The 25,480-nt window shown below is 37.6% G+C and overlaps 1 protein-coding gene across 2 annotated transcripts in view; it reads left to right on the top strand.

The window, feature by feature from the left end:
• LOC106092858 (uncharacterized) overlaps positions 1 to 8,338 on the top strand; it is a 606,782-nt gene extending 598,444 nt beyond the window's left edge. For both annotated transcript variants that reach the window (XM_059362079.1, XM_059362080.1), the window contains one exon: positions 7,178 to 8,338. In XM_059362079.1, coding sequence (XP_059218062.1) covers positions 7,178 to 7,299 — 122 coding nt within the window. In that variant the 3' untranslated portion in view covers positions 7,300 to 8,338. The remainder of the gene's footprint in view (positions 1 to 7,177) is intronic.
• Positions 8,339 to 25,480: the final 17,142 nt, after the last annotated feature.

Below are 25,480 nucleotides of genomic sequence, written 5' to 3'. Positions count from 1 at the left end.
GTCAGTTGAGATAGTAAATGAATCAAATCGGTCCATGTTTTGATATAGCTGTCATATAAACCGATCTTGAGTCTTGACTTCTTGAAATTTTGCACATAGTGTTTCGATGTCACTTCCAACAACTGTGCTAAGTAAGGTTCAAATCGGTCCATAACCTGGTATAGCTGCCATATAAACCGATCTTGGGTCTTGACTTCTTGAGCTTTTAGAAGGCAGAATTCTTATCCGATTTGACTGAAATTTTTCACATAGTGTTTTGATATCACTTCCAACAACTGTGAGAAATATGGTGCAAATCGGTCCATAACCTGATATAGCTGCTTTATGAACCGATCTTGGGTCTTGACTTCTTGAGCTTTTAGAAGGCGCAATTCCTATCCGATTTGGCTGTAATTTTGGACGAGGTGTTTTGGTATCACTTCCAACATTTATGCGAAGTATCGTTCAAATCGGTCCATACCCTGCTATAGCTGCCATATAAACCGATCTGGGATCTTGAGTTCTTGAGCTTCTAGAGAGCGCAATTCTCATCCGACTTGGCACAAATTTTGTACAACAGCTTCTCTCATGGCCTTCAATATACGTGTGCAATATGGTCTGGATCGATCTATAGCTAGACACAGCTCCCATATAAACCGATCTCCCGATTTTGCTTCTTAAGCCCCGAATCGGACTATAACTTGGTACAGCTCCTGCTACTCCTCCGTCCATATTCATTATTCTTTGTTTGCCTAAAAAGAGATACTGCGCAAAGAACTCGACAGATGCGATCCATGGTGGAGAGTATATAAGATTCAGCCCGGCCGAACTTAGCACGCTATTACTTATTATTATCTCCATTTACAGCCAAACCCACTTTCGTTGATTCCTGCATTGATAAGGCTTAAATATCTCATTGACATTAGGTTTTAATTTGTCAAACAGTACGCTCGACAGTATCTTGTATGCGATGGGGAGGACACCTATTCCTCTGTCTGCTTTCTTGTGTACAGTTCTGCCGGCAACCCATCGGCTTCTCCTAACTTATTGTTATTCAGCCGGGTAACTGCTACGTGGACCTTCTTCTGACTTGGTGATATGCATTCTCTGCCATCATCAGGGATGGGTTTCGTGGCATACTCATGGCCACAATCATCGAATACCAGCAGCTGGGAAAAGTGTTCTTTCCAAAACCTCAGCACACTATCTGCGTCAAATACCAAAAATCCTTCTTTGTCTCTGCAGAAAGATGTGACTGTACCAAAGCCATCCGGTTGATGTTTAACTCTTTGGTAAAATTTTCAAACTTTATTCTGGCTCCTGAACATCTCGATTCAATCACACTCAACTCTTTGCATTTCCTCTTCATATCCTCCATTCTTGGCTTCAGTAGCTTTTGGCACTCCTAGTCGTACCATGGGTTCCTTGGGGGAGGTTTTTTGTACACAAGTACAGATGTTGCGACATCCATGTTGCTATTTCGTTGCTATGCTATCGAGAAAGGGAGCGCTATCTTCAAGAAATTGGTTCAGCCGAGTGGAGTATGCTAACTACCATGTTTTTTCCCGCGGCGAAGCCAATTATCCTTAATCCAATATCGGAAGTTTCTTGATATTGGATATTGGTCTATATCGCAGCTGAAGCAAAGTAAAAGTATATGTTGATGATGTGGCTATTACGGTTCCCTAACCGCACTCTTAGATATATACACCAGGAAGGCCTAAATACTACTACGAAGGGAGCTACTGAAAGTGGTCTTGGCGTAAATCCGTCTAAAACGGAAGTAGTTACTTTCAGCAGGAGCTAAAAGATAACTACAGCAGCACAATTTGCTGAGAGCCAACAATAAGGGTGTTTTGGTGGACCCGAAATTGAACGTAAAATGAAACATTTGGGAAAGGATGAGAAAGGCAGGAAATTGAACTTAAAGTCAAACATTCTGGAAAGGACAAGAACAGCAACTTGTGCCCTATACACCCGCTAGTGTCAGTTGTCAGACCTATAATGCGATATGGTGTGGTGGTCTGGTGGACTAATGCTAATGCTGTGGACATTGTGGATAGACAAATTGCTGCGACCACTGCTGTGAGGCTAAGGGAGTGTAATCCTTGATATAATATGGAAGTGTGGATTTCACATTGCCTCACCCGCTTTTTGTGAAAAAAAAAAATACTGTACCACTAATCCTGATAGAACCGATTGGACGTAAAATATCGCCGGCAATATAAGTTACAAAGACTTCTATACGGATGATTTCAAACTAGACGACCAGGCGTGCTTTTCGGTGCACTCTGAAGAACTTGAACTAGTCATAGCGAAAAGGTACTGTAGTGTAGAAAAACACTGTAGTGTATATCAACCGGAGATCCTTGCAACTCAACACATGTTGGAAAGGCGGCATGTAAGCTAAGTTTTCAGGATCAGGCCCTAAGGCCTGATCCCATATGAAAAAATTTCGTGATATGGATGCCGTCGTTAATTGCAAAATACAATGCAGCTTACGGTCAAAATTAAAAAAAAAAATAAAAGCCGAATATACCCGATACAAGAAGAGATGTTGTATCTACTATCCAGAAAATAAAACAAGTTAAAGCGTGCTAGGTTCGGCCGAGCCGAATCTTATATAGCCTCCACCATAGATCGCTTTTGTCGAGTTCTTTTCCCGGCATCTCTTCTTAGGCAAAAAAAGAAGAGATGCCGGGAAATCTGAATGGTTCAACGGTAGGAACTAGAATGCATCTTCCTTCTTCTGTTCCTGCAGTATCACAGTAGACGAAAACGTCTAAGTATGACTGATTTCAGACTACCACTTCAAGATCTGAGGGAATCCTTGGTATCCAAGCATGCGCCATTGGTCGAGAAGGATTATTTTCCTTCTTGACTAAATCTAGTGCTGCACCAGATCTCACCAATTTTTTTTAGCGCACAACGATACAATTCAAGCGTTGATCGCCGAAGGCAATTAGTTTGTATCGGCCTCGATACCAGCCTGCATTGTCACAAACTGGAAGAGATCCAGGAAATTCCGCAAGGACAACGAAGCATACTGATGACAGTTCATTGACTATCCCACTCCAATTATTCCTAGGTATGCAGACCTGTTCTTCTCCCTTGTCGACAACTGCCTTCACCAAACTGTTCCTATCGACATTAGCAAAAGTTCTTGGACCCATCTTACTGTTGTTCGCCCTAGTTGTTTTAGGCATGGGATGCGCTTCAGATGAATGCAGCCTTTTGGCCGACTTCGGTGCAGTTTCCGAATCTAGACGTATACTCTTTGGGGTAGCCTGTGCAGCAAATTTCCAAGCGGAATTTAGGGAATCTATCTCCCGATCAGTGGGAGTCTTTGGATCATTCGCACGAAGCCTCTCAATATACCTGAGAGCGATGCGTCTTCCATTGTTCCAACATCTAAAAGAGCGTGTTGGTTTGCCAAGGAAGGCCGATGGCCTAGGCAAATTATAGGCATGCGAAGAAGTAATAGGTTCGGCCTTGTCCTTTAGACTCGAACCAGGTGTCTTCGTCAAAAGCCCCTGCTGACAAGTCATCTGTCGGCAAGTGGAGCCTGTAGCAGCCGCTCCACTAGTAGACGTTTCAGTAGCTGAATACATGCTACGGCCTGATACCACCACCACAGCTGTTGGGTCTTTGGAGTCCATTCCAAGCCTACTCCCGGGCTCTAGATCTGCCGCTCCACTGGAAACAGACGCAGATCATAAACCTCATAATGGATACCTCTTTTGCAGCTATCATTGAGTGACTTAAATATTTCTTCCGAAAATAATGACCTATTACGAGTTACAGGAAAATTCTTGCGGAGTGAAATAAAAATACATCCGCTCCATTCAACGGTTCAAACAACGGGGTTGCTAATTTCCTCATTAAGTTTGTAACACCTCGAAATATGCGTCTGAGACCCCATAAAGTATATATATTCTTGATCGTCATAACATTTTAAGTCGATCCCACCATGTCCGTCCATCTGTCGAAAACACGCTAACTTTCGAAGGAGTAAAGCTAGGTGCTTGAAATTTTGCATCCGATCCAATTTGGCTGAAATTTTGCACATATCGTTTGGTTTTGACTTCCAACTACTGTGCTTAGTATGATCCAAATCGGTTCTTAACCTGACATAGCTGCCATATAAACCGATTTCTTAATATGATTTTCTGAGCCTCTTGTGGCCGCAAATTTGCTCAATTTGCCTGAAATTTTGGAGGTGATATTTGAATAAAAATTTTATATAATATATCGGTCAATATATCATCGGTCATATAAATTTGAACAAGTAAAAAGGCGTTAAGTTCGGTCGGGCCGAATTTTGGATACCCACCACCTCGGGTATATATGTAAAATACCTTTCATCAAAATCCGGTGAAAATTGCATACCTTATGTCCCATAGCAGTTATGTGGAAAGATGTTCCGATTTGGACCAAATACTAATAAGTAAAGTCATTGTTCAATTGTGTATAACAAAATATAGGCCTTTTTAGTAGCTTTATCTAAAAATAAACCGATCTGAGCTATATACGATACAGTTGTCGAAAAGCCTAACATTAGTAACTGTGGCAAATATCAGAGAAATCGGATTATAAATTGAGATATGGGTCTACATGGGAGCTATATCCAAATCTGAACCGATTTGGGCCAAGTTGCACAGAAATGTCGAAGAGCCTTACACAACGCACTGTCCCAAATTTCGGCGAAATGCGAAATCGCGAACCCTAAATCGGAGGATCGGTCTATATGGCAGCTATATCCAAATCTGGACCGATCTGGGCCAATTTGATGAACGACGTCGGAGGGCCTAACGCAACCCACTGTCCCAAATTTTAGCAAAATCGTATAAAAAAATAAAATAAAAAAGAATCTGTGCAAAATTTTAGCTCAATATCTCTATTTCTAAAGACTGTAGCGTGATTTCAACAGACAGATGGAGAGACGGACAGACGGACGGACATGTCTAGATCGTCATAGGTTTTTACGCTGATCAAGAATACATATACATTATAGGGTCGGAAATGGATATTTCGATGTGTTGCAAACGGAATGACAAAATGAATATACCCCCATCCTTCGGTGGTAGGTATAAAAAGTCACTCAAAGAACTTGACAAATGCGATCCATGGTGGAGGGTACATAAGATTCGGCCCTTCTGTACTTAGAATTCTTTTTATACCCGCCACCATAGGATGGGGGTATACTAATGTCGTCATTCTTTTTATAACTACCCGAAATATTCGTCTGAGACCCCATAAAGTATATATATTCTTGATCGTCGTGATATATTATGTCCATCTAGCCATGTCCACCCGTCGGTCTGTCCGTCTGTATGTCGAAAGCACTCCAACTTTCGAAGGGGTAGAGCTAGCCGCTTGAAATTTTGCGCAAGTAGGTAGGTCAGATGGGATTGTAAATGGGCCATATCGGTCCATGTTTTGATATAGCTGCCATATAAACTGATCTGTTATCTTGACTTCTAGACCCTCTAGAGGGCACAATTCTTATCCGATTTGGCTGAAATTTTGCATGAGGTGTTTTGTTATGACTTCCAACAACTGTTTTAAGAATGGTTCAAATCAATCCATAACCTGATATAGCTGCCATATAAACCGATCTGGGATCTTGACTTCTTGAGCCTCTAGAGGGCGAAATTCTTATTCGATTTGAATAAAATTTTATACGACATGTTTTACTGTGACTTTTAACAATTGTACGAAGTATGGTTTAAATCAGTCCATAACCTGATATAGCAGTCATATAAACCGATAAGGGGTCTTGACTTCTTGAGCCCCTAGAGGGCTAAATTCTTATCCGATTTGAATGAAATTTCGCACTGAGTATTTTTTTATGATATCCAACAACCGTGCTAAGTATAGATCAAATTGGTTCATAACCCGATATAGCTGTTATATAAACCGACAAGGGGTCTAGACTTCTTGAGCCTATAGAGGGCGCAATTCTTATCCGATTTGAATGAAATTTCACACTGAGTATTTTGTTATGATATCCAACAACTGTGTTATGTATGGTTCAAATCGGTCCATAACCTGATATAGCTGTCATATAAACCGATAAGGGGTCTTGACTTCTTGAGCCTATAGAAGGCGCAATTCTTTTCCGACACGACGGGTTTTGCTATGACTTTCAACAGTCGTGCCAAGTATGGATCAAATCGATCCCTAATCTGATATAGCTGTCATATATGCCGATCTGGTAATTTGACTTCTTTAGCTTCAAGTGCGCGCAATTCCTATCCGATTTGGCTGAAATTTTGCATGACGTATTTTGTTGTGATTTTCAACAACTGTGTCAAATAAGGTTAAAATCGGTTCATAACCTGATATAGCTGCCATCTAAACCGATCTGGGATCTTGACTTCTTGAACCTCTAGAGGTCGCAATTATTATCCTATTTGCCTAATATTTTGTACAACGCATTCTCTCGTGACCATCAACATACGTGTTTATTATGGTCTGAAGCGGTCTATAGCCTGATACAGCTCCCATATAAATCGATCTCTCTATTTTACTGCTTGAGCCCCCAGAAAGCGCAATTCTTATTCGAATTGGCTGACATTTTACACAGGTTTCCAATATATAATTTAATTGTGGTTCGAACCGGACTATATCTTGATATTGCTCTAATAGCAGAGCAAATCTGTGCTTTTATCATTTTTTGTCTAAGAAGTGGTGCGGGGAAAAGAAATCGACATTTTGGATCCATGGTGGAGGGTATATAAGATTCGGCCCGGCCGAACTTGGCACGCTTTTACTTGTTTTGCCTAAGAAGAGATGCCGGGAAAAGAACTCGACAAAAGCGATCCCTAGTGGAGAGTATATAAGATTCGGCCCGGCCGAACTTGGCACTCTTTTACTTGTTCTTGTTATAACTATATGATTGTTTTGTTTTCTTAGTTATACAACCAATAAAAATTAAATTAAACAGTTGTCACATTTAAGCTATTATCCAAGGGTAACGGCGAACCATTTGAACTCCAAATCATTGTTTCTTTATTTTAAGCTACATTACAATCATATACAATAGTATTTTCTTGGTGGCGACATTTTATTTTTTAATACGAAAAATAACAAATGTTGTAATTTAAATATTCTAATTCAAATAATTGTTCAGAACATGTATGCACGGTCTTTCACATAATAATCTAAACATTTCTATGACATTTTCTCATTGCAGATAATGAGATGCGAGATTTGAGTGTTACATTCTACGGCAGTAGATCCTCCCGAGTACATCGCGAATGCAGCATACTTCTGACAACTCTAATCATAGTATATATGCGGTATTTTGCAATCTAAATGCATTTAATTTATATACGTATACAAAAATTACAAAATATACAGAAGGAAAAAACCCAAACACATACAAACAAATTCTATATTCAAATAATCCATTTAAATTTCTCTTCTCCATTCAACATGCATTCATAAACATTTTATTCTGTTGCTCATACACACATTTTGATAAGGAACATACATGCATTCATACATATAATCATTCATCATGGCATAAATGAAAAAGAACAACCTTAGAATCATTTTATTGTACAATCATTATAACCCAAAAAAAATTCACAAAAATTAAAAGCAAAAAAACCAGAATACTATAGAATCGAACAAAACGAGAGCAAATGTACTACATAAGTTATATTTCTATAAAGCAGCACAACCATACGTACATTGTCGTCCCCATTCATAAAATATCAATGAATAAATATTTAGAAGGCAGCAAAAAAAAACCCTAAACAATACATACACAAAATAATAAAAATTTCTGAATAAAAGAAACATAAATACCAAAACTTAAATGAATGGAAACATGACAAAAAGTCTCTCCACTGAGACATAGGAAGAAAACAAAAAAAAGAAAAACTATAAAATTGTGTAAATATTTAGATATATTTTGTGTGCATTTTTCTGGTTTAGACACAGCATGTGGCGAGAAGCAAACGGAGAACACAAATCCCAAAAAAAAAAATTATATCAAATAAATTGTTGGTAAATAGCAAATCCATATTTGGCATAATTTATATAATATTTAAAAACCAATGATGGAATGTGCATAAAAACAAACCCACACAAACAACACACATTAACCCACACATATTGTCTGTGTAAGCTACGTATGCATGTATGCTCTGCAGGCAAAATCATTATTTAATAATTTAGCAAAAAAGAAAACAACAACAAACAAAACAAATACTTAAGAAAGCGTATTATTAACAGAGGCATTTATTTAATAGATACTATAGCAAGCATGATGAATGTTGCTATTTATATAAAAGGGAAAAAACACATGTAAAAATAATTAAAATTGAAATTCAAACCAAAAAATATTTGTTTAATAGCCATAATTATTAATCAATAATTATTAGATCAATTAACTAGCCATATTGATTTCAATGCTGCTGTACTAGTTCTAAATAAAAACCTGGATCAACACCTTATAATTAAATTTGGCTTATGTTAGTTTTGTAATTTTTTTTTTTACTTTTGAATAAGCAAGTCCTTACGTAGAAACCTCTGAATTTGTATACCCTATACCACTACTGTGGTACAGGGTATTACAACTTAGTGCATTTGCTTGTAGCATCCCAAAGGTAGAGAGATAGACCCATTGATAAGTATTCCGATCGACTCAGAATTACTTTCTGATTCGATTTAGCTATGTCCATCTGTCTGTCTGTCGCTAACTTTCTAAGGAATAAACCTAGCTGCTTGAAGTTTTGCACAACTACTTTCTATTAACAGCTGATAGAAAAACACAACGACAGGCACATTATTGGAGGCGACTTTAACGCCAAACATACTCACTGGGGATCCCGATTAACAACTACAAAAGGCAGAGAACTACTCAAAGCGTCGAATGATACTGGTTGCTCAATAATCTCATCAGGTACACCAACCTATTGGCCAACTGATACAAACAAAATTCCCGACTTAATAGACTTTTTTCTGGTCAAAAAAATATCGACGTCCCGAATAAAAATAGAAAATGGTTTTGATCTAAGCTCAGACCACTCTCCAATCTTCCTTACACTTTTTGAAAAAATACTAACAAAAGAGCCTCCACCCTTTTTGATAAATAAATTTACCGACTGGCAATATTTCAATTTAATCTTGTGGAATGCAGATTTGAAAGTCGAAGCACCAATCTCTGTAGACGATTTGGAAAATGAAGTTGAAATACTAACTGCAACTATTCAGAAAGCCGCATGGCAAAGTACTCCTGATTATCGAAGTACTGCTTCTGAACAAACCTACCCGGTATATATTAGAGAAAAAATTCAACTGAAACGCAAAATACGTAAGAAATGGCAGCAAACTAGACATCCGTCATACAAGACACTCTTAAATAAAATCACTAAGGAACTCAGTGCAGAAACCAAACTTTTCAGAGATATGGAACTTAGGCAACATCTGTTGTCGTTAACAAATGATAAAAGTACCGACTATTCACTTTGGAAAGCAACAAAAGGAGTTAAGAGGCCTGTACCAAGAAATTATCCAATAAGAAAAGATGACTCATCATGGGCCAAAACGAATATGGAAAAGGCGCAAATATTTTCAGAACACATGGAGAACGTTTTCTCCAATAACAATGAAGTTCCAACTAATGGTAATGAAGGTATAGGAAATTTCGAACAAAGCATCGAGAATGTTACAGTTGGTGAGGTATATGCAGAAATAGGCCGTATGCAGCTAAAGAAATGTCCAGGTTTCGACTTAATAAATACTGAAATACTAAGAAATCTTACATATAATTGCATCATTAAAATAACCCAATTATTTAATTCCTGCTTCAAGTTAAGAAGAATGCCAACTTTTTGGAAAATTGCAGAAATCCGTATGATACCTAAACCAGGTAAACCTACAACAGAGGTAACCTCATATAGACCAATATCTCTACTACCAATGTTATCCAAACTGCTAGAAAAACTGTTTTTGAGTCGTTTAAACCCCATTATTGCAGAAAAAAATCTCATACCAGACCATCAATTTGGTTTTAGAAATTCCCATTCAACTATTGACCAGATACACCGCATAACTAATACTATTGAACAAAGCTTTGAGGATAAAAAAATATGTTCTGCTGTATTCTTAGATGTGTCGCAGGCTTTTGACAAAGTATGCCATGTCGGGCTTATAAGGAAATTAAGCAGGATGTTGCCTGAAATATATGTTGAATTTCTAAAATCATTCTTATCGGATAGATTCTTCAGAATTAAACAGGATGACTCCTACTCAGACATGAAGAAAATTGGTACAGGTGTGCCTCAAGGAAGTATCCTAGGTCCCGTCCTATATCTTTTATACACTAGCGATTTGCCAGAACCACCAAACTCAGTCATTGCAACTTTTGCGGATGATACTGCTATACTTGCTGTGGCAGATACAGAGGAGCAAGCAATCACTAAATTGCAACAAGCTCTTAATGAAATAAATCGTTGGGCCTCTGTTTGGCAAATAAAGTTGAACCATTCGAAGTCGGTTCATGTAAACTTTACAAATAAAGCTACCAGGAACATCCCCGTGCATATAAATGGAGTCAGTATCCCTTATTCGGACAATGCGAAATATCTTGGTATGACCCTGGATTCGAAATTACGCTGGAAAGCGCATGTCAAGAAGAAAATCGAAGAACTTAATATTAAATGGTCAAAACTCAAATATCTTATGGGCAGGAAATCTGAACTTTCCATTCAAAACAAATTACTTTTATATAATCAACAATTAAAACCAATATGGCTATATGGCATCCAACTATGGGGTTGCACGCATAAGAAATATATCTACATGATTCAAAATTTTCAAAATAAAGTACTAAGGAGCATAGTTAACGCCCCTTGGTATGTTCGCAACAGTGATCTCCATAGAGACCTCCGCATGAACACAGTGTCAGAGGAAATATCAATTGCAGCAACGAAACATGATGCCAGATTACGCCTTCATGTAAATCCAGAAGCCATTAATCTCAATGATCCAAGTACCAGACGTAGACTGAATAGAACTAAACCCTATGATCTCTTAATATCATGAGCTTCAAACTTATTTATTTTCTTTTTGTTTCCAATGTAAAATAAATTTACAGATAGATTATATAAAATTTACATATTTTCAATGATAATTATGTTAAATTTGAAAAAAATTGCTTGTTAGCTTCTTATTGAAAGCTAGTTGCAATTAAAATAAAAAAAAAAAAAAAAAAAAAAAAAAAAAAAAAAAAAAAATTAGTGTAGGTGGGTTGGGATTGTAAATGAGCTATGTCGGTCCACGTTTTGATATAGCTGCCATACAAATCGATTTGGGAACTTGACTTCATGAGCCTCTAGAGTGCGCAATTCTTATCCGATTTGGCTGAAATTTTGCATAAGGTATTTTGTTATGATATTCAACAACTGTGCCAAGTATGGCTTAGATCGGTTCATAACCTGATAAAGCTGCCATATAAACCGATCTTGGGTCTTGACTTCTTGAGCCTCTAGAGTGCGCAATTCTTATCCGATTGGAATGAAATTTTGCACGACGTATTTTGTTATGATATCCAACAACTGTGCCAAGTATGGTTTAAAACGGTCCTTAACCTGATATAGCTGTCATATAAACCGATCTTGGGTCTTGATTTCTTTAGCCTCTAGAGTGCGCAATTCTTATCCGAGTGGAATGAAATTTTTCACGACGTATTTTGTTATCATATCCAACAAATGTGCCAAGTATGGTTCAAATCGGTTCATAACCTGATATAGCTGCCATATAAACCGATCTGTGATCTTCTTGAGCTTCTAGAGGGCGCAATTCCTATCCGATTTGGCTGAAATTTTGCATGACGTATTTTATTTTTCTTTGTATTTTACAACTGTGTCAAATAAGGTTCAAATCGGTCCATAACCTGTTAAAGCTGCCATATAAACCAATCTGGGGTCTTGACTTCTTGAGCCCATAGAACGCGCAATTCTTATCCGATTTGGCTGAAATTTTGCATGATGTATTTTGTTATGACTTTCAACAACTGTGCTAAGAATAGTTAAAATCGGTCCCTAACCTGATATAGCTGGCATATAAACCGATCTTGGATCTTGACTTCTTGAGCCTCTAGAGGGCGCAATTCTCATCCAAATTGGAAGAAATTTTGTACAACGGCTTCTCTCGTTCAACATACGTGTCTTATATGGTCGGAATCGATACAGCTCCCATATAAACCTATCTCCCGATTTTGCTTCTTGAGCCCCTACAAGGCGCAATTCTTATCCAAATGAACTGAAATATTACACAATGACTTCTACAATGTTCAGCATTAATTTATGGTCCGAATCGGTCTACAACTTGATATAGCTCTAATAGCATAACGGGTCGTATTCAGTATTCTTTGTTTGCCTAAAAAGAGATACTGCGCATAGAACTCTACAAATGCGATCTATGGTGTAGGGTATATAAGATTCGGCCCAGCCGAAATTAGCATGCTCTTAATTGTTTGTATCACTTTTGTTGTGTTTGAGCTGAGTCTCAAATCGTAATAACGACCTATTTTTAAGCTTAAAAACATCTTATTTAATTGGCATAAATTTTCGTTGCGCTACCAAGTTGTTCGGCTTCCGAGTTGGTAGCGTGCTTGGATAACCAGTGCAGGGGTCGTGGGTTCGATTCCCGCCAGAAGCCTTGGTCTGTCGCTACTGTGGTATCACAATGGACTTAAAATTGTCTAAATGTGTCCGTAAAGGACTGTCACTCTTACCTAACCTAACCTTCGTTGCGCCAAACTTTTGTATGTTCACCAGCATAAATATTTCCGATACTCATTTTGAAGCCACATCTGAGATTTGGATGCAAAATCAAAAAGTGGATCGCTATACAAAATTATTATTCGTCTAGTTTTCATACCCTACACCACTAGTGTGGTACAGGGTATTACAGATTTGTGCATTTGTTTGCAACGCTGAGAAGGAGAAGGGCTAGACCCATCGATAAGTATACGAAACGGCTTAGAATCACTTTCTGATTCCATTTAGCTATGTCCGTCTGTCCGTTTGTCTGTCTGTCCATGTATTCTTGTAATCAAGGTACAGGTCGAATTTGTTGTCCGATTTTCACAAAATTTTGCTCAAGTTCCTTTTTTGGTCCAAGGGCGATCACTATTGATTTTGAAAAAAAAAAATCGGTTCAGACTTATATATAGCTCCAATATATATCTTTCATCCGATGTGCCCTTTTAAAGCTGTAGAAGCCACAATTTTTGTTCGATCCTTAGAAAATTTAGCATGATGTGTTTCGAGTGATGTCTTAATACGCGTGCAAAGTTTCATCTAAATTGGTTCAGATTTAGATATAGCTACCATATATAAATTTCATCCGATTTGGCCTATTAAGGCTGTAGAAGGCACTATTTTGGACCGATTTTTACCAAATTTGGCAAGAAGTCCTTTTTCTGACGTCCCAATAAGTATGCAAAATTTCATAAAAGTCGGATCAGATTTATATATAACTCCCATATCTTTTAAAGGTGTAGAAGGCACAATTTTGGTCCCATCTTTACCAAATTTGTCACGAAGTGCTTTTTGTGGCGTCCCAATATGTGAACAAAATTTCATCAGAATCGGATCAGATTTATATATAGCTTCCATTTATAACTTTCATCCGAAATGGTCTTTTAAGGCTGTAGAAGGCACCATTTTGGTTCGATCTTTACCAAATTTGGCACGAAGTGCTTTTTTTGACATCCTAATATGTCTTCAAAATTTCATCAGAATCTGATTAGATTTATATCTAGCTCCCATGTATCTCTTTCATCCGATATGAACTTTTAAAGCTATAGTAGCCACTATTTTGGTCCCATCCTTAAAAAATTTTGCAGGAGATGTTTTAGCACTACATGCAAAAAATAGCATCAAAATCGAGTCTGATTAATATAAAACTCCATATATACATTTTATACGTTTCGACTTTTAAGGCTGTAGAAGCCACAATTTTCGTACCATCGTAAGAAAATCGTAGAAAATTCGATATTTCAATAGGTATGGAAGATTAAAGTCTGACTAAATTTGGATATAAGTGCTATATATTAAAAGTATTACGCAGTCTCGATGGTGTAGGGTATTATATAGTCGGCTCCGCCGGAGTTTTGCCTTTCCTTACTGGTTTCTATATTTTTTTAAACATTTTCGACTTTTTCATTTGTCTCTCAAATGGTACCATGTGCGTATACTTTATTAAATTGTTTTCAAATAGCTTATACGCAACCATCCCCCGCTAAACACTTTAAACTATCCATTTTGTTTCTTGACAGATTCAAAATTTTATCGCAAACTTGCAGACGCTTTAATTGATCTGAATAAACTTCATCATTTCATTCGTAGTATTAAATGATCATGTTTACTAATTTTTTACATTTTTCGCCCTATATAACTACATTGGCAAAACGTATTAAAGCTTGGTGCAATTATTTGAAACACCTTTAAGGGAGTTCGTGGTTAGTTTATTCTACGCTAGAAGATTAGAAGCCACAGTGGCGCAGAGGTTAGCATGTCCGCCTATGACGCCGAAAGACAGCGTTCGAATCCGGGCGTGAATACCATACTAACGCTGGCTGCATATGTGAGATATTCTGCCATGCTAAAATTTCTCTACCAAGTGGAGTCGCTATACGGCACGCCGATCGGATTTGGTAAAGAAAAGAGGCACCTTATCATTGAGCTTAAACTTTAATCGGACTGTACTCCTTGATATGAGAGAAGAACTTGCTGTTCCTTAAGCGAATGTTCGTGGGAAATTATGTTCTTATCTAATTTCGTGGAAATCGTCTGAAAATTGTAGTAACTACATACTTACATGCAGTATGAAGATGACGTGCAAATTTAACTATGCAGATCACTAGAGAAATGTTCCTTCTTTTAATAGATACTAATTAAGAAATTTTATACCCACCACCGAAGGATTGGGGTATATTTATTTTGCCATTCCGTAGCAAACACAACGAAATATCCATTTCCGATCCTATAAAGTATATATATTCTTGATCAGCGTAAAAATCAAAGACGATCAAGACATGTCCGCCCGTCTGTCTGTTGAAATCACGCTACACGCTTTAAAAATGGAGATATTGAGCTGAAACTTTGCACCGATTCTTTTTTTGTCCATAAGCAGGTTAAGTTCGAAGATGGACCATATCGGACTATGTCCTCATATAGCCCCCATGTAGACCGATATACCGATTTAGGGTCTTAGGTCCATAAAAGCCACATTTATAATCCGATCATTCTAAAATTTGGGACAGTGAGTCGTATTAGGCAACTCAACAAACTTCGTAAATTTGGCTTATATCGGTCCCGATTTGGATATAGCTGCCATATAGACCGATCCGCCGATTTAGGGTCTTAGGCCAATAATAGCCACATTTATTATCCGATTTTGCTGAAATTTGGAACAGTGAGTTGTCTTAGGCCACTCAACAATCTTCTTTAATTTGGCCTAGATCGGTCCAAATTTGGATATAGCTGCCATATAGATCGAACCCTCGATTTCAGATTTTGGGCCCATAAAAGGCACATTTATTGTCCAATTTCGCCGAAATTTTTCACAGTGCGTAGCGTTTGGCCACTCGACACATTTCTGCAATATGGCTCAGATCGGTTCAGATTTGGATATAGCTGCCATATAGACCGATCTCTCGATTTAAGGCCCTGGGCCCATAAAACGCGCATTTATTGTCCGATGTAGCCAAAATTTGGGACAGTGAGTTGTGTTGGGCCCCTTGATATCTTTTTGAAACTTGACCCAATTCGGTCCACATTTGGATATAGCTGCCATATAGACGCATCTCTCAATTTAATGTTTTGGACCCATAAAAGGCGCATTTATTGTCCGATGTAGCAAAATTTGGGACAGTGAGTTGTGCTTGGCCCTTCGACATTCTTCTTCAATTTGGCTCGGATTGGTACAGATTTGAATATAGCTGCCATATAGGTCGATCTCCCGATTTAAAGTTTTGGGGCCATAAATGGCGCATTTATTGTCCGATTTTGCCAAAATTTGGGACAGGAAGTTGGGTAAGTCCCTTCGACAATCCTCTTCAATTTGGCTCAGATGGTTACATATTTGGTTATAGCTGCCATCTCACGATTTAAAGTTTTGGGGCCATAAAAGGCGCATTTATTGCCCGATTTTGCCAAAATTTGGGACAAGGAGTTGCGTAAGACTCTTTAGCAACTTTTGTGCAATTTGGCCCAGAACGGTTCAGTTTTGGGTATAGCTGCCATATAGACCGATCTCTCGATTTAAGATTTTGTACCCATAAAAGACGCACTTATAATCAGATTTCGCTAAAATTTGGAACAGTGATTTGTGTTATTCTCTTCGACAGCCCTTTTCAATTTTGCCCAGATCGGTTCAGATTTGGATATAGCTGCCATATAGACTGATATCTCCATTTAAAGTCTTGGTGATTTATATTAGGCTTTTCGACATCCGTGTCATCGGTCTATATTTGGATATGGCTACCAAAAAGACCAATATTTTGTTCTACAAAATTTGACCATGACTTGTACTTATTAGACCTCTCAATATCCGTATCGAATTTGGTCCAAATCTGAACATATTTCGATTTGGCTTCTATGCATTTTTTACCGGATTATGACGAAAGGTCGAACTTAACGCCTTGTTTCTTGTTTTGCATCTTCAAACGTTCCTACCGTGATCGGTCCGAAAAACCGGCGCGAGTTGAGGTGGCTACAACCACAACCATGATTTTTCATTATTCTTATTACCATTCACTCTGGTGTAGTTTGTCAAAAGGTTGGCTCTTCCCCAGTTTATTTCGTAGTTAGTTGTTTTATCATTTAAATGATTTGTTGCCTTTTAATTCTTTCGTTTTTTTTTTTTTTTAATACAACCGAGCCCAATATAAGGCTTATTACCGTACAGCATGTCATTCGAAAAACATAAATCATAATTAAAGCGCTTGTAAATAAACATTAAAAAATTTTTTTCTCTCGTCTAGTAAATCCAGACAACAAAAACAAAGCCCCATGGACTTTGACTAACAAAATTAATTAATTTTTCATTTCCAATTGCAAGACCACCAATAAAATGAAGGCAGCAAAAGCCCACAATACTCTCTATATAAAATATATTGGAAATATTCCATTTAAAATGCATACATATTTAAATAAAAAACAAAAAACATTAAAGCACCTTGACAGAAAAACCTCCCACACTTTATACATTTATATATACAACAACAACAAAAACGTAAAAAATTAAACAATGAAAATTATATAGCCACCAAGGCATTGTGAATATGAGTAAAAATAAAAATAAATGGAAAAAATTGCCAACATTAATTAAAGTACTAAAAACTAAAAAAAACAACAACAACAAAAACCAAAAAATATCTACAATTAGGAAATTTATATAATGATATTATTAATGACTAAAATAAATCCCAACCAAATATAACTTATTCGCATAGTATACAAAATGTATATGGCATAAAGGAACTCGCAGAGGAAATTAAAACAACCAGTCTCAATGGAGGAGTGTGATTGACGTGTGACATTAAAAAAAAAATATATATATATATATCGAAAGTGAATAGATTGGCTAGCCCCTTGTCATTTAAAATGGAAAAATACAAAACGATCAAATTTAAAAACAAAAAAGAAATACAAAATAAGAGAAATATGGGCTCATCATCATGAAATTACTAAAATGCAAGAAAAACCACAACATTTTCAAAATTTAAGTGAATAACTTATAACTTAATTAAAAACTAAATAAAGAATATTAAAAATTAAAACAAAAGCAAATATTACACAAAACTTATAAAACAACAAAAGTTAGGAGAATCCAAATGGATAAGCAAACTAACCTCACCACACTCCAACTCTTTTCAACCTACATCAAAACAATCCCTTATTTCGAAATCCAAAAACATAAAAACCCCTAGCCAGTAATCAATCAATCTAGCAAAGAAAACCAACTCTATGTAGCATAAAATTTTAAAAACTCAACAACCGAGGTAACATAGAAAAAAAAAATTGAAAAACCAAAAACAAACAGGACTATGAACAGAAGTACTCGTAAATGTAATTCATAACTAAATGTTAAGTAAATTAATGAATTGATTCTATGCAATGTGTTAAATACTTAGTATAATTTAGTTATTCCTACCATGATGGAAGCATACATCTCTCCCCTCCAATCTTCCTTATGTTCTAAGTTTAGAGTACCGTGTCTATGACTTATTTATATAATCAAAGTATGGAAGAAAAGAATCAGCATCAGCAACCACACGAATGTCGCTCCATAATTTGAAAAAAAAAAAAAAACGGAATATATTTGTGTTATTCTTAAGAGTATAGACGATATGTATTTTGCTTTTCCTACACACATTTGGCTCTGTAAACCATAATGAAAATTCAAAAAAAATTACAGTGATTTTTGCAGCAGAGACATTCGAACGGCATGCTGTTGAAACTAAACAGAAAGATAGAAAACAAACCAATCGTAACATAAAATATCTTAAACTACACGTCTGTTTATTTTGTAAAATTTTTAAAATATAATATAATTTAAGATTTAATCTAAAACGATACAGATAACAAAGCAAAAACAAGCAAGACATCGTACTAAACTATAAACCAAATAAATGTATTAATAAAAACCAATTGCAGACTTTTGAATTTTTAGGTTTAATATATTTGTAAATGGTAAGTAAGGTAACAGGGACCATGGACATTTGTCATGGCCTGAATCAGACCATAGGCCGCTTATCCATCGATCAACAGGGCTTGTAATCACATGAACCGATCACCTTCTTCTATTATTCGAGCATGAATGTCTGCCATTTTCAGATATTTTTTGGAGACGAATCCGGCTGATTCGAATGTGCCACGTGGCATCATGGGTGACTGCGTTGCGGCCGCTAGTTGCACAGATAAAAATAATTTTGAAAAACAACAACTTTTGTCAAAAAATCGACGACGAAATTTGTTAATTTTCCTGCAACAATTTATTTTGAATCTCAAAGACCCAAATTACAAGTTTGTTGTTGAAAGGCAGTCGCCTTCGAAGCCAATTTGTAACAACAACAATACTTTTCAGAAGCAAAACAAATTATTGGGTTGCCCAAAAAGTAATTGCGGATTTTTTAAAAGAAAGTAAATGCATTTTTATGTATATGAGAGCTGTATCTACATCTGAACCGACTTTCAAACCGATCGTTTGAAAATTGTTGTTGCTACGGCCATATAAGTGCAAATCCGGCGATAAATATGCTACACCCAAATTTGAATCGCAGATATGTGAAGATCAGTAACAAAACAATCCGTGCCAAATATTGTACATATCGGTTAAAAATTGCGTTTATTACAGCCTAATAAGTGTAAATCGAGCAATACATATTCATATGGGAGCTATATCTACATCTGAACCGATTTTGATGAAATCTTGCATGTTTACTTCAGTAAAAAAACAATCTGTTCCAAATTTTGTGCAAGTCGGTTGAAAATTATATTTATTGCGGCCTTATAAGTGTAAATCGGGCGAAATATATATAGGAGCTATATAAAAATCAATTTGTATTTGTTTGGTTGTTTGTATGTTTGTGTGTTCCTTATAGACTCAGAAACGGCTAAACCGTTTTTCTTGGCATTTTCACAGATGGTGCATAATGACCTCGTGGTGAAAATAGGGTACTACATTTTTTGATATTTGAAGGGAGGCGGACCCTCCCCCTTACCCTAAATTTCAGAAACGACAAGATCTCGGAGATAGGTGATGCGATTTAAGCGAAATATGGTGTGTTCTCATATAGTACCCTAAAATAAAAATTTGGTATCCAACTTTCGAATGGGGTACCTAGGGGGGCTGCCCCACCCTAAAACCTACCAAACATATATTTAGACCAATCACGACAATATGGGACTCAAATGAAAGGTATTTAGGATGGGAAAAAGTATCTGATATCTAGTTATCGGACCAAGTGCTAGGGGGATCACTCGAAGCCCCAAAACACCCCTAAATTGGACATATTTACCGACCATGGCAATATGGGACTCAAATGAAAGGTATTTGCGAGTAAAATACGAATCTTATATCTAAATGTAGGACCACCTTTCTGGGGTCCACCACTTCCCCAAAACAGCCCCCAAACTGGACTTATTAACTGACCATGGGAATATGGGGCTTAAAGAAAGGTAAATGTTTGGGGGCCGCCTTTCACTAAAACTATACCCCAAAGGGGACAAATTTACGACCATAGCAAAATGGGGCTCAAATGAAAGGTCTTTTAGAGTAAAGCACGAATTCGATATTAATATTCGGGAAAAGTGTCTATGGGGCCACCCCACCCCCACAACACCACTCAAAAAGTAAGTATTTTCTGACTATTGCAATATGAGGCTCAAATAAGAGGGTTTTTAAAGTGGAACACGAATCCGATATATATTTTCAAGGCCAACTCACTGAGTGGTCGACCATCCCCCTAAACACCCCCCAAGCCGGTCATGTTTGCCGACTATGGAAATATGGGGCTCAAATTAAAGGTATGTGGGAGTTGACCACGTATCTGACAACATTAAGGGCCAACTGTCTAGCGGACGTCCCACCACCATAACAACCCCCAAAATAGGGCGTATTTGCTCACCAAGACAGTTTGGGTCTTAAAGAGAGTGTAACTAAATATTCATAGTTTTTAGGGCCAATACCCCAAACCGGACATATTTGCTGACTTTTGCAATAAGGAGTTCAAATGAGATTAGAAAACGAATTTGATATCCAATTTTGAGGGCAATGGCAATATGGGGTAAAAATAAATGATATATAGATATATGGGAATAGAGCACGTTGCTGATATATTTTCCGGGCTTAGTGTTTGGGGGACCACCCCAATCCCCAAAACACCCTAAATCGGGCATATTTACCGACTATGTCAATGCGGAGCTTACATGAAAGGTATTGAGAGGTTGAGAAAGAATTGATACCCATTTTCAGGACCAATTTTCTGGGGGTCTACCCCTTTCCCAAAATACCCCACAAACTGCAATTTTTTAGTGACCATCGCAATATAGGTCTCAAATAAAGGCATTTGAGAGTAGAATACGTATTTGATATCCAAACGTAGGACCATGTATTTAGAGCATCACCTCTTCTCCAAAGGGGTAAAATTTTTCGACCATACCAAATGAAAGGTATTTGAGATTGGAAAACGAATTTGATAACCTATTTTGGGCCATGTGTTTGGGGGACGTCTCATCCTGGAAACTCCTCTTAAGCCAATGGCAATATGGGGTTTCAATAAATGGTATTTGAAAGAAAACACCATGCTGATATTTTTCAGGGCCAAGTGTCTGGGGGACCACCTCATCGCCGAAAACACCCCTAAATCAGATATCATGAGAATATCGAGCTGAAATGAAGTATTTTAAGAAAAGAGTACACCTTACATCCAATCTTAAATTCGTAGACAAATAAAGATCATGTGATCATGTCATCAGATAAAGGCACTTATATTGTTAAACTGTTAGTCAAGTTAGCATGGTATTTCACTAAAAGATCTTGAATTGTCGAAAACAAATATTCCAAGGAAACTTTTGCTCCATATAAAGTAAAAGAAGGCGCAGCGGAGCGGGCCCGGGTCAACTAGTACTTATATATAAACCAATATGCCCCAATTACAATCACGTATCACCTATATTAAAAAAAGTATACGTTCCTCAGTGGAATGTTCATGGGCAAAATTTGCATTTGCATCTGTGCAAAGTTCAAAGCGCATAGCTTTGTCGCCTGAACGCTATCATGATTTCGGCACATGGATCGACTTAGAATATGAAAACGGTCAAGAATATATATTATATAGTGTCGGAAATCCATTTTTCGAGGCGTGGTGAGTATAAACAAGCAAAAGCGTGCTAAGTTCGGCCGGGCCGAATCTTATATACCCTCCACCATGGATCGCTTTCGTCTAGTTCTTTTCCCGGCATCTCTTCTTAGGCAAAAAAAGGATAAACGAAAATATTTGCTCTGCTATTAGAGCGATATCAGGATATAGTCCGGTTCAGTCCACAATTAAATTATATGTTGGAGACCTGTGCAAAATTTCAGCCAATTGGAATAAGAATTGCGCCCCTTGGGGGCTCAAGAAGTAAACTAGAGAGATCGATTTATATGGGAGCTGTATCAGGCTATGGACCGATTCAGACCATAATAAACACGTACGTTGATGGTGATGAGAGGATCTGTCGTACAAATTTTCAGGCAAATCGGATAATAATTGCGACCTCTGGAGGCCCAAGAAGTCAAGATCCCAGATCAGTTTATATGGCAGCTATATCAGGTTATGAACCGATTTAAGCCACACTTGGCACAGTTTTTGGATATCATAGCAAATTTCTTAGTGCAAAATTTCATTGAAATCGGATAAGATTTACGCCCTTTAGTGGCTCAAGAAGTCAAGATTCAAGATCGGTTTATATGGCAGCTATATCAGGTTATTGACCGATTTGAACCTAATTTGGCTCAGTTGTTGGAAGTTATAGCGAAACACGTCCTGAAAATTTCATTTCTACCGGGTAAGAATTTCGCCCTCTAGAGGCTCAAGAAGTCGAGAACCAAGATCGGTTTATAGGGCAGCTATATCAAAACATAAACCGATATGGTCCATTTACAATCCCAACTGACCTGCACTAATAAGAAGTATTTGTGCAAAATTCCAAGTGGCTAGTTTTACTCCTTCGAAAGTTAGAGTGCTTTCGACAGACAGACGGACGCACTGACAGACGGACGAATATTTCGAGTAGTTAATTAGTATACCCCCATCCTATGGTGGAGGGTATAAAAATGAATATATTCGAAAAAGTCAAAAACTGATCTTTACCCTTTTTTTTTGCTTTTGAGGACGAATGGGACATATGTGTCCCGTTAGTGTAGCAAGTGTAAAAAGGAACGTATATCACCAAGTCATTGTATATAAACATTTATTGTTAGAGGAGGCATTGGCACCAATAATACTAAAATATTAGGTTCCTATTCTATCAAATATTCGAAATAGAGTAAATTTAAATTAATAAAGACAATTATACAATTTTTTGTGCTTCACATTTTTCCAAAACGAAACGAAAAAAATGTATTCAATATTTGAAGCTGCATTTCACACCCTTATTTGTTCTCTATCAATTAAATTCTAAGATTCCAAAAACTATTAATAAATGTGGATTTTAGAGCAAAAATACAAAATGGTACATGTATATCTCATTCGTCCTCAAAGAGTGGACGATTCGATAATATCCTACATTGTATTGAAGAGGGCAGAAGAGTTGGTTCATTCCTTCCTCACTGTTCTCTTCTATCATAGCCTGAGCCACGGCTACATCCCGAGTGTTTGGAAGAAGACCATGGTGATCCCGATAAGGAAGCCTGACGCTGATATACCTTCCAGTACGGGATATAGGCCGATCTCTCGGCACTCGCCCTTTAGTGAACTGTTTGAGTCCTTCCATATTTCCAGAGTTGTAGGTTTTCTTGAGGATAGGGCAATGTTAGGCGAATGTCAGATCGGCCTCCGACCAGATCTTGGAACTTCGTATGTTTTTGTAGCCATCACCGACTATGTCGTTGTTGGCTTCGAGAGACGGTGGCGTTCAATTGAGGTTGGCCTGGACTTTTCTAAGGTATTCGATTCCATCTGGCAGAACGGCCTCTCTGTTAGCTCCAGCCTTTTGGTTTTGACCATGTGTAGGATAATAGCAAGCTTCCGTCAGGGGCGTAAAGGATGAAGGTTCGTGAGCAGATGTCAGTGCAACATGAAGTTTAGTCAGGGGTTCCACAAGGTTATCTGTTGAGACCAATATTGTACTTGACCTTTGTATTGTACTAGACCTTCCCACACAAGCTTGTGGTGGACTCCAGTCCGTGGGCCAGCACACTTACTGTGAGGCTAAACATCTATCTACCGTGCTGTGTCCCAGCACGGTTATTTCAAGGACTGAGGCTTAAGCCTTAACCTCGACAAATGTGTGACGGTGGTATTCAGTGGCAAATCCCGTTGTGTGATTTATCCAATATTAAGACGGTATTTCGGATTGGAGGACTCAATTAGACTCGTCGGCGTTCGATATTGGTCGATTTCATTCTTCGGAAGGCCAAGTCGGCATACTTTGACTACCATTGGCTCCTTGGCATGTAAGGTGTTACAATTCTAATACACTGAACTGCGATCAAACCCATACTATTGGGTTGACCAGAAAGTAATTGCGGATTTTTCATATAGTCGGCGTTAACAAATTTTTTCACAGCTTGTGAATCTGTAATTGCATTCTTTCTTCTGTCAGTTATCAGCTGTTACTTTAAGCTTGCTTTAGAAAAAAAGTGTAAAAAAAATATATTTGATTAAAGTTCATTCTAAGTTTTATTAAAAATGCATTTACTTTCTTTTAAAAAATCCGCAATTACTTTTTGGGCAACCCAATATAATACGCGTTTTATGTCTGGTGTGGTATTTCATAACACCAGATGGAAAGACTGTTGGTGTGGGAGAGACAATCATAAGTATTTGCCTTGGTACCACGAGGCATGTAGTAGTTGTAGATTCTGTAGGAAGTACTTCGTGAAGGCGAATTTATGAGGCTGTTGATTTCCAGAGGATGGATGTCCTGTGATAGCGCCCTTCGATATAGTGAGAATTCATAACACCCCGGGGACTCGATTGATCGAACATTTGAGGCCTCTAGGAAATATGTGTGCCCGCCTGCACTGTCCTGTTTGGATGGCGAGTTACTTCTGTTTGCGGTGCTAATGTTTTACTACCGGAGAAGTGACAACTTCAGAGAAGCAGTGCACAATCCTACCCAGTATTCTTATGGAGGGAGCGCCCCGGTGATAGAGCTGGAAACTATCTGTAATCTCAATATTCGATATTTTTAAAATAAATGTCGATAGCATTGATACTATCGTTAATATTTTAAAAGAAACACCGTCGGTCCGCTTATTATGAAGGTGTAAAGCTAGCCGATCAATATTTTGCAAAAATTCTCAATTGGGATTTAAATGGCCCAAATTGGACGAGGTTTAGATATAGCTCCCATATAAACCGATGCTGACTTTAAGTATGACCTCCAACATCTGTGCTAAGTATGATCCGCGTCTGTCCTGAGCGTGAGCACCTACAGAAAGAAATTCTTATTCAAAAATATAAGAATCTTTTAATTCTACCAATAGGGAGAAACAGTGAGGAAAACTTGACAAAGCATTCCATGGTGGAGGGTATATTAGATTCGGCTCAGCCGAAGTTCGCACGCATTAACTGTTTTGACGGATGGATGGGCAGACGGACGGACATGGCTAGATCGACTTAAAACGTCATGACGATCAAGAATATATATACTTTGTTGGGTCTAAGAAGCATATTTCGGGGTGTTACAAACGGAATGATGAAATTAGTATATCCCCATCCTTAGGTGGACGGTATAATAATATCTGTGCTAAGTATTGT

The sequence above is a fragment of the Stomoxys calcitrans genome, chromosome 2, assembly GCF_963082655.1.
Source record: "Stomoxys calcitrans chromosome 2, idStoCalc2.1, whole genome shotgun sequence".
Taxonomy (NCBI): Eukaryota; Metazoa; Arthropoda; class Insecta; order Diptera; family Muscidae; genus Stomoxys; species Stomoxys calcitrans.
The sequence above is the reverse complement of the archived record's forward strand: the minus strand, read 5'-3'. Positions and strand labels throughout refer to the sequence as shown.